This window comes from Histoplasma capsulatum, genomic scaffold, assembly GCF_000149585.1.
Source record: "Histoplasma capsulatum NAm1 scaffold_2 genomic scaffold, whole genome shotgun sequence".
Lineage (NCBI taxonomy): Eukaryota > Fungi > Ascomycota > Eurotiomycetes > Onygenales > Ajellomycetaceae > Histoplasma > Histoplasma mississippiense.
The window spans coordinates 812,951-822,359 of NW_001813981.1; the positions used below are offsets into that span (position 1 = coordinate 812,951).

Here is a 9,409-nt window from a genome sequence, read left to right on the forward strand (position 1 = left end):
AAGGGAATGGCTTAAGGGGGTTCAGGTCCATTCACATAGAGGTGCCCTGACAACATATACTGTAAATAACAATAACCGACAATACAAGAGCTACTAGTTACGCTGCGTATGGCGCCCACGCGAAGGAAGAAGTAGTTGCTCTGCACAGAGCACGTTGGCCCAATCTTTCATCTTCTATCTTTCATCTTCTATCTTCCATCTTCTATCTTCCATCTTCCCATCCTTTTCATTTCCTACGCGCCGGACGGAGGAATCTGGACCCTTTTACCTGCGTTTAAACTACGGAGGACGGAGTACGCAGTACTAACCATCTACTACTGCTCCACTAAACTAGCGAGTTAAGATTTTGTATTATTGACCCCCCAGATCCGCGGTCCATTTCCGCGGAATCAACCCTGAGGTGGGTTGGTTAGTTATTTCGTTAGTCGTTGACCAAGGTAGGAACAGGACAGTAGTTATCCATAACTAACTACAGTACTTTCATTGCAACAGGTCGTTCTGGTCGCTCTATCAAGCTCAACAATCGCTTTTTTTTTTTTTTTATTTTTTTTTTTTTTTTATTTTTTTATTTTTTTCCCTAACCATACTACACACTATTTTTAATATTTGATAGTTGATTTCGATTTACTTTCGTGGTTGGTGAGGAATCGGGGATTTAAGAGCCATCACACCATCACTTCCAGTAGTAGTTAGGAAATCGGGGGCGTTAGTAGTAAGTTAGTTAGTTAGTTAGTTAGTTAGTTAGTTAGGTGGTGGTGGATTATGGTATTCGGGCAACCCCTGAGCTTATTTTGGGGCACTATGGACCCGGTTGGGTGAAAGTGTCATGTAGGTTATTTGTGGGACATCTTATATAAGTAGTTATCTCGGGTTTAAGAACCGACCCTCTTAAGACAGATACCCGGAACGATCCACTAATCCACTATCTACAGCCCCCATCAAAGATCCCTGTCCGATGCACACCAGGCAATGCTGCCGAACAGTCCGAACAGTCCGAATGAGAGGATTTCTAGAAGTCTTCTTTCTTCAAAGACATGGCCTCAGCTACCGTCACCCAGAAGACGTCCGTGCCCAGGCTCAATGCTCGATATCTAGCGGCTGCCAGCCTGGATAACTAAGCGGAAGGAACAGTGCATCGCTTTCAGAAATCGAGGAAGTGTCCCCAGTGCCTGAGTTGTATGGTTGGCGTACTGATGGAGGCGAGGTCTTTCTAGTGGTTATATGGAATTGGATACATGGACAGAACTGTGGAAAAAATCTTGGGATTCAATGAGTTCAAAACTTTTGTTCAGAGCTTCAGACTTTGTTTTGCATCTCCAATCTACGATGGCTCAGACAAGAATGATCCCCGGCTACCAAATACTTGCCAATTTTGATACTGCAGCAGCAGTATGAGAGCACAGCGGAGGCCTGGTGGTGGTAGACATCATCAATGGGACCTTAAGACTAACCCTACTTAAACCTACCTCCCCCCCCCCAAAGTCGAATCTTCCGGGGAGTCGCTTTTAACCGGGAAACGCAAAAGGGCAACAGAGAGGCAAGGAAAGGAAAAGGCAAACCACAAACGCAAAACGCAATGGGGCCCTTCAAACTAAACCACTACCCGGTTAAAATGGGTGTCAGCACCCAAAAAAAAAAAAAAAACCCGACCACCCCGCGAACAGTTCCCCGGCCGTGAGCACCAGTTAACTTAAAATAAAAGCACGGCTCAACCTTATCGCACAAAGCTTACGACTGGCAAGGCCCAAAAACACCAGTGGGCGGCGAACCCACGCCTCCGGGCGCTTATGAAGGCGAAGTCTTCCCTACCATCCCCCGGGAGGTTTTAACTGCTGAGCACATTACATACGCAGCCTACACGGCACGCTCCTGAGTCCCAGCTGGCAAGCCCGTTGTTATTTGTTATCTATAGATAATATAGTATAAATACAGTAAGTAGCGGGAGACTCTTTTTTTGGGGTGAAGCGCAGGGTTAAGCGCCTGGAATGCGCCTGGAACGCGCCTGGAACGTTAAGCGAACCCTTTAACTGGTTTTTTTTTTTCCATGCGTGATTGAATATGGGCTGGAATAGTTGTATAGAGCACTAGCAGTATGTCGCGATGGGGGGTCGATTGAATTCTTTACTGCTGTTCCTCCGGTAAGACTTTCAAACATCAAAGAAAAATCCCCCGCTAACTACCCAAAAAAAAAAGGGATGGCATGCTTCGTGTTGTTCTCAGAAACGTGCGTTGGGCTGGGGATCGTGTATCAAACAAAGCAAGGTTGCGAAACGCTAGTCGGCTGGAAGAGGAGGGTTTTCTTTCTTTCCTTTTTTTTTTTCCCTTTTCTTTTTCTTCTATACATAACATCCACGGCGTTTGAGTAAAACCTTTTGAAAAGGCAGGGTGCAAACGAGCAGTGCGACAAATTGGGGGAAGGGGGAAGGGGGAAGTGTCCGCAGCTGGTGTTGATATCCGTGAAAGAGGAGAAGATGGTGAGTTGATAGCAACAAGAAGGCGAAGAACAATCGAGGATGCTGGCAAATGCGGGAGGAATCTTCCGTTCTCGCTTCAGAGGAAGTTTTTCAAGTTTCTATCAACTAAACCGAGGCCGCCGTGACTCATACGGGAGAACACCATCAGTTAGTTCTGTGACATCTGCTTCATAATTGATCGGACAATAAAATTAATTCGGGGGTTGGCCTCGTCCGGATTGCTGGCTTTGACGAAGTAGAAGGATGTATCACCATGCATCTCATCAACCCCTTACGACGACGACGACGACTACGACTACGACTACGGAGTACCTCTACTACTTTCTGTCTGTATTTGGCGATGAATGTACATGTACATGCACAGAGAGCACTCCGCACTTTGTCATTGTTTGACTTTCTCCTGAGCAGAGACGGTCAGCACTAGAACGCCGAGACTTAGCCTTTTTGCCAGTTTTCCTTGGTGATATCAATCAAACCAATGCCGCCAGGATGGCATACGAGTTCCCCTCAGCCCTGTTTGACAGGGGGTCAACGGTCCACGTCTCACCAGCTTTTGGGAAATTTCACTCTTCTCCGTTTTCACCGGCAACCGATTCACCAGCAACAACCATCGCCGTGGCTCTGTTTGGAGGAACTGGTTACCGGATATGCAACATCCGGAATTGATACCTACAGGTTTTTTGTTTTTATTTTAGCCGAAAGCGAAAATCGGCCGACCCGTTGCGAGGAAGGGGTTGCCTGACGGCAAAATTTCTACCATGGCCTCAAGACGGTTGATTGAGATGTTTCGAGGTCGAATAATCCGACGGCTCGTATTATTCGCGATCTTGATATGCCTCCTTTTTGCCGGACTCCAGCGCACCGTCGCTCCAACACGCCCTATCCCTCCGACCCCCGCTCTGTCACCTAATGGGATCCCGAATTTCAGACGTCAGGCCCAATTCTGGAATAATCTTTACGATCTGCTAGAGTCAAACCCACCGGGAGTCGATGCGCCGAAGCGGCTGAGGAGGGTAGGCGACATTATTTTCAAGCCTGATGCTAGCTACGCGCGCCCAGACCTCCTCTACATGCCCGATCCAGACGTGGAGCTGCTGAGGAAATCCCACCAGCAAGTCGTTCGGAAAATCGAAGCTAATACTGCGAGGCTGCGTCTGGTGTATGAGGGAGGCAAGCGGGGTATCGTCTCCGCTGCCACCAAAAGGGACCTGCCCACCCTGCTGGTATCATTGCGCATGCTCCGGCAGAGAGGCACCCGCTTTCCAGTGGAGGTCTTTATTGCTTCAGAATCCGAGTATGATGACATTGTGTGCGGGGTGATACTCCCCGGGCTGAATGCCAACTGCATCGTGATGTCCGATATCCTCGGAGTAAATCCCAACTATAACGTGGCGCGTTATTGGCTGAAGTCATTTGCAATACTCTTCTCCTCCTTTGAACAGGTTCTCTGGCTTGATGCCGATTGCTTCCCCTTGCACGACGCAATCGAGATATTCCAGTCCGAGCCATTTACAGAGATCGGGTTGGTGACATGGCCGGACTTCTGGGTGTCCAGCGCATCTCCGTATTTCTACAACATCACCTCCCAGCCACAACCATCCTTATCAGAACGAGCGTCCACCAACGGCAGACAATTCCTGATCTCGAAGAAAACCCATGCAAAAACCCTCCTCCTCGCAAGCTACTACAATTACTACGGCACAATGCACTATTACCGCCTCCTCGGCCAGGGCGCGCCGGGCGAAGGCGACAAAGAATCCTTCCTAGCCGCAGCCGCCGTCCTGAACCAGCCTTTCTACGCCGTCAGGGAACCAATCCGCTCCATCGGGCGCCTTAACGCCGATGGCAACATGACCGCCTACGCCATGGTCCAGTACAGCCCCACGGAGGACCACAAACTGATGAGTACTGGAATCGATCGTGCCAAGGACCCAAACGCAGCGCCAGCCCCGCATCCATTTTTCATCCATGTCCCGAACTCCAAAATGAACCCAGCCTCCATCTTCAACGGCAATTCCAGGAAGCATTTTGGACTGGATGGACCGAACGGGAGACCGATGCGCGCATGGGTTGAGGAGAAAGAAACGATTGACAGCATCGGTGGTCCCAAGGTGGAGCGCCAGTTGTGGTCCCAGGTGGCCTGGACGGCATGTACCCTTGAGGAGATGGAGTATAAGGACTGGGCGCGTCATAGACCTATCTGCACGCGAGCGAATGAATATGTCGATGCGGTTTTCTCGGAGGGTAATAATAATACGCGCTGAAATGGCACAAGTTCGTCGAATCAAGTTTTCTTTTGTATAGAACAGGATCGAGGATCGCTTTTTTTCTTTTTTCTTTTCTTTTTTCTTTTTTCTTTTACATGTTGTATCATAGGCATAGATTGTGTCCGTCCCTTCCTCTTATTTGACCTTCTTGTGCGTTTTGTTACTTCTTCCATATTGCCATACATGTCCCAATCCGTTTATGAGGTCAACCAACAGGTGTTCAGGATGGGCAATTTTAACTGCGCGGCGACGATTGGATTGATTCTTTTGGAAACAAAACAATGGACATTGTGTGTTTGCCTGTTCTCAAACAGGCTAAGATATATAAATATATTGATCTTATGAGACAAGAGCTCACTTGGAAAAAAAAAAAAAAAAAAAAAAAAAAAAAAAAAAAAAAAAGAGGTCCCTGCTTTCAAAAGAAAATTACCATTGGATGATTCAGATTTCTTATCCATTTCTCTTCAACATGCGGGCTGTTGGTTTGGGATGAACACATGTAGCCCAGATATTGTAGGTGGCTCTGCCTCATTGACGGGATCATTCTATGGACCTGTCACCTCAGTCAGCCACAACCCCCATGTCCGACTTCCCCACCCATCATCCCCCGCCTTAAGCTCCCAAAAATGGGACATATGCCCATTTAGTACGTAGACTTCTTGATAAAGCAGAAATCCTCTTGGTAGTTTTCGCCTTTCATGACATCTGCACGCAGATGTTGAAACTAAGGAGATTCCTTGATTCCTTGAATGATGAGGTCCCACCAACGCTAAATGCAAGCAGCGCAGCATCATTGTACTGTACCACACAGCCTTCACCTAGCCAATTGTACTCCGTAAACTCGGCGTCATGATTGCCAGCGATGGAGTCTATGATGGACATTCGTTCACGAAGGCCGGCAGAAAATGCCCCCGGCTTTGCCCCACCCCAAGAAGGCTGGTAAATTTGATCCTATTGACCGGCAGAAATCCGACAATACACGACGTAGTTAGGGCAGCCACCATCAGGTCTAACGCGATTAATTTTACAGGGTTTGTGATAATTGTTGCCAGACTTCGAAAAATGAAAAAAATGAGACTGCAACATCTTCCAGCCGAGATATTGATACTCGTGACGGAGTACTTCTGTGACCACGCCGGCTCCTTTGCGATTCCAATCTAAAGTCTTTCCGACTCGTCTCTAAACGGATTGCTGATATCACAGCTCCAGCCCTCAACCGACGCACGCAGATTGCATTTGCAGTGTTTGTCACCACAGACGCTGCGCAAACTCGAAGAAATCCTGCAACACCGAACGTTTTGCTACGACGGTCCGCAGACTCAAGCTCTCCGTGGCGTATTACGACGCCCTACTCACTCGGGATTTCTCTTTATTCGCAAAATATATGGTTGACCGAGAATTTCAGATTCGCACAAAACTTTGCGGCGAGATTAGACAGTGTATTAACAATCAGTTTTCCCTCGCTTCGAAGGAGTGGCGTGCCGTGGGCTTTGGCTTCTATGAAGAAAACAATCTCACCCATTATCAAAGCCTCCTCAAAAAGGGTCACGGCATTTATTGCCATTTACTCAATGAACAAGAAGTGGCTTGGCATGATAATTCATATATGACCCGACTCTCAGCCTTACTGAGAAGGCTGCCGGCTTTAGAGCAAATAGTGATCACGGACAAGGACGAGAACGCACTGGGCTTGAGCGCTGATATAGCTAAGGATCCCGCGGTGACCATTCGTGCTGGAGACTGTGAACGCACATTACCCCAAGAGTGGTGTGACAGTTTGCTGATAAAGTTCTGTTCCCTGCCGTCGTACTGGCAATCATGTTTCTCGTGCGTCGAAGTCCAAGCCAAAAGAATTCGTCATTTCACACGGGAGCCACCTCCAGCTGAACTGCTGCCCGCCATCTTCGGAGTTCTTGAGCATGCGAACATCTTTCCGACGCACTGTCACATATATTTATCCACCCCTGTCAGTTATGAAACTCTTGAAATTTCCTCTGGCTCGTTGCAATGTATCAGCCGTGTTGTGCGCAGGGCAACTGATTTGTCTCTGGGTTTCTACGGCCTAGATCGACATTTCGGCCCTTCCTCTGCACTCCTGGACCGGGAGAGCATTGGAAAACAACACCTGTATAGTCTCTCTCGCGCATTTTTCAACACAGACTCTGTTCAGTCAATAAAAATAGACACTTCACTTCATTGGTTCGTAGCGGGAGAACCATGGGGGGATGTGAAGCTCTCAGATCTTCTTCCATACCGGGAGCGCTGTTGGCCGAATCTCAGGGCCATATCTTTGATTATCGAATTCCAGGGACCGGATCTCAGGCATTTGGTGGAACAGCACAAGGGATCGCTTAGAATCGTACACGCTCATTGCTTGCTGCCGAAGGAAGATCTGGTGAAATATATCAAGGACACTATCGGGCCTCGAGTTGAAGAGGTCCTCTTCTGTGAGCCCGCTAGAACCGAATCTCGTCGCTTTTCTCGAAATGCGGTCTTCTTTTCGCCGTGGGGTCATCGACATATTTTTTCGAGTTGAGTTGCTCGATAAATACGGGCACGTTTGCTTTCCTCCTGGTTCTTGATGTGGGAGTAGCCCGACTCTCTATATCTGCTCCCCTCCTCTTTTCTTGTTCTGTATTTTAATGGTAATAGATGCACTATCTAATGGCCGATAATAGTGGTATCTCAGAGATCGACTGATTGATTCGGGAATGTGCAATGAATGATGTTTCGAGTTGAATGTGAATATCCTGATAGACGGGCAATCAGGTGCTGGGGCGATAACCGGCGGCTGTTGAATCTCTTCTGGGGTCTTTGTGTGAACCCTATTGAATACAATAGAAGTAGTTAACTTCATACTAAGATAGTAAGCGTGTAACCTTGTGTTGCGAGAAATCAAGTCGCAAATCTTCTGGTCGATCTTAGGCGGACATTCACGTGATTCTAATTATACACTAGTCCATATTAATACTAGTGTCGCATGCCGAGCTCCAAAACTTTTTCCAAAAGTGCACAAACCGACTCTCGCCGGGCGTAATCCAATCCCTAGAACTTGCGAACAACTCTACCTTCGCGTTCCTATATTACCCTCTTGTACGATTGTGGGGTATCCACTGACATCGGAACAATTGGCCGTCGTGCTGAATGATTACTTCTTGTGAGGGCAGCCTAGTGAACGTTTTCCTGTTTTTCACGATACCGCAAAAGTCGAAAATTTTGTGTTGAATTTTCGTCATCCCGAGTGAATAGCTTTCAATCCAATCGAAGGCGTCTTTCCTGCCGCCAACAACTCCAATCAATCTCATCTTATCCTCCCAACGATTTAAGCCAATTTAAAGAAAATGGCCTTTGGACCTCCGCGTGGACGGGGCGGAGCACCCAGAGGGCGTGGAGGTGATCGTGGGCGTGGTGGACGTGGTGGGAGAGGTGTGTATTCATAACCATTTCCCTTTTTTTGAGGAAATCTCCGTTGCTGTTGGAATGGACCTGTGTGCTGGTTTGCTGTGATGCGGTCCCGCTATTTGCGCCTTTTCGCCCCGAAACTTTGAAACTGGAATTGCAAAACAAAGATTTATGTGGGATGTGAAGAACTTGAAGAACTCGCTGACTGACTTCACCATTCACTCCCATTGGCAGGGGGTTTAGGATTCTCAGACCGAGGGGGTGGGCGTGGTGGTGGTCGCGGAGGCGGTAGAGGTGGCAGAGGAGCCCCTCGTGGCCGTGGAGGTCGCGGAGGCGGAAGAGGCGGCGCGGGGGCTAAGGGTGGTGCCAAAGTTATCATTGTAGGTTACCAGCAGTGAAATGGTGGTTTCAGTTTTTGAAACAGCTATTTGTTCCGATGGAGTACCATATATCGTCTTTCTTTTTATGCGCACACCTGACTCATCGGTATCCCTGAGTAAACAGGAACCCCATCGTCACCCCGGTGTCTTCGTCGCTCGTGGTGGGAAGGAAGATCTCCTTGTTACCAAAAACCTCACACCAGGCGAATCCGTCTATGGCGAGAAGCGTATCTCCGTTGAGTCAACTGCACCTGCCGCCAATGGTGAGGTCGCCGCTGCCACCAAGACTGAGTACCGTGTATGGAATCCCTTCCGTAGCAAGCTGGCTGCTGGTATCCTCGGTGGTCTCGACAACATCTACATGCGCCCGGGATCGAAAGTGCTGTATCTCGGTGCCGCCAGTGGGACATCCGTCAGTCATGTCGCTGATCTCGTAGGGCCTACGGGGACAGTCTACGCAGTCGAGTTCTCTCACCGCTCCGGTCGTGACCTGATCGGAATGGCTACCCACCGCACCAATGTTATTCCCATCGTCGAGGATGCCCGTCATCCCCTTCGCTACAGAATGCTGGTTGGAATGGTTGATGTAATCTTTGCGGACGTTGCCCAGCCTGACCAAGCCAGAATCGTGGGTCTCAATGCCCATCTCTTCCTCAAGGCTGGTGGTGCTGTTATTGTTAGTATCAAGGCAAACTGTATCGACAGCACAGCTAAGCCTGAGGTTGTGTTCGCCAGGGAAGTCCAGAAAATGAGGGAGGAGAAGATAAAACCTAAGGAACAGCTCACACTAGGTCAGTATTATACTCAAGCTATAAGTTTGTGTCTCTCAGCCTTACCCTCTGAATGCTGACAGCACCGGCCTACAGAACCTTTCGAACGTGACCAT

General features: G+C 48.5%; 2 protein-coding genes across 2 annotated transcripts; both read left to right on the top strand.

Moving 5' to 3' along the window:
- Window positions 1-3,232: 3,232 nt before the first annotated feature.
- HCAG_02339 (predicted protein) lies at window positions 3,233-4,738 on the top strand (the record flags this gene model as incomplete). Its single annotated transcript, XM_001542118.1, has 1 exon — window positions 3,233-4,738. The coding sequence occupies one exon, from the start codon at window positions 3,233-3,235 to the stop codon at window positions 4,736-4,738; it is 1,506 nt and encodes a 501-aa protein (XP_001542168.1).
- A 3,804-nt stretch (window positions 4,739-8,542) lies between these two features.
- Window positions 8,543-9,237, top strand: HCAG_02340 (fibrillarin; the record flags this gene model as incomplete). The annotated part of the gene is made up of 2 exons (XM_001542119.1): window positions 8,543-9,151; window positions 9,205-9,237. The coding sequence occupies 2 exons, from the start codon at window positions 8,543-8,545 to the stop codon at window positions 9,235-9,237; spliced, it is 642 nt and encodes a 213-aa protein (XP_001542169.1).
- Window positions 9,238-9,409: the final 172 nt, after the last annotated feature.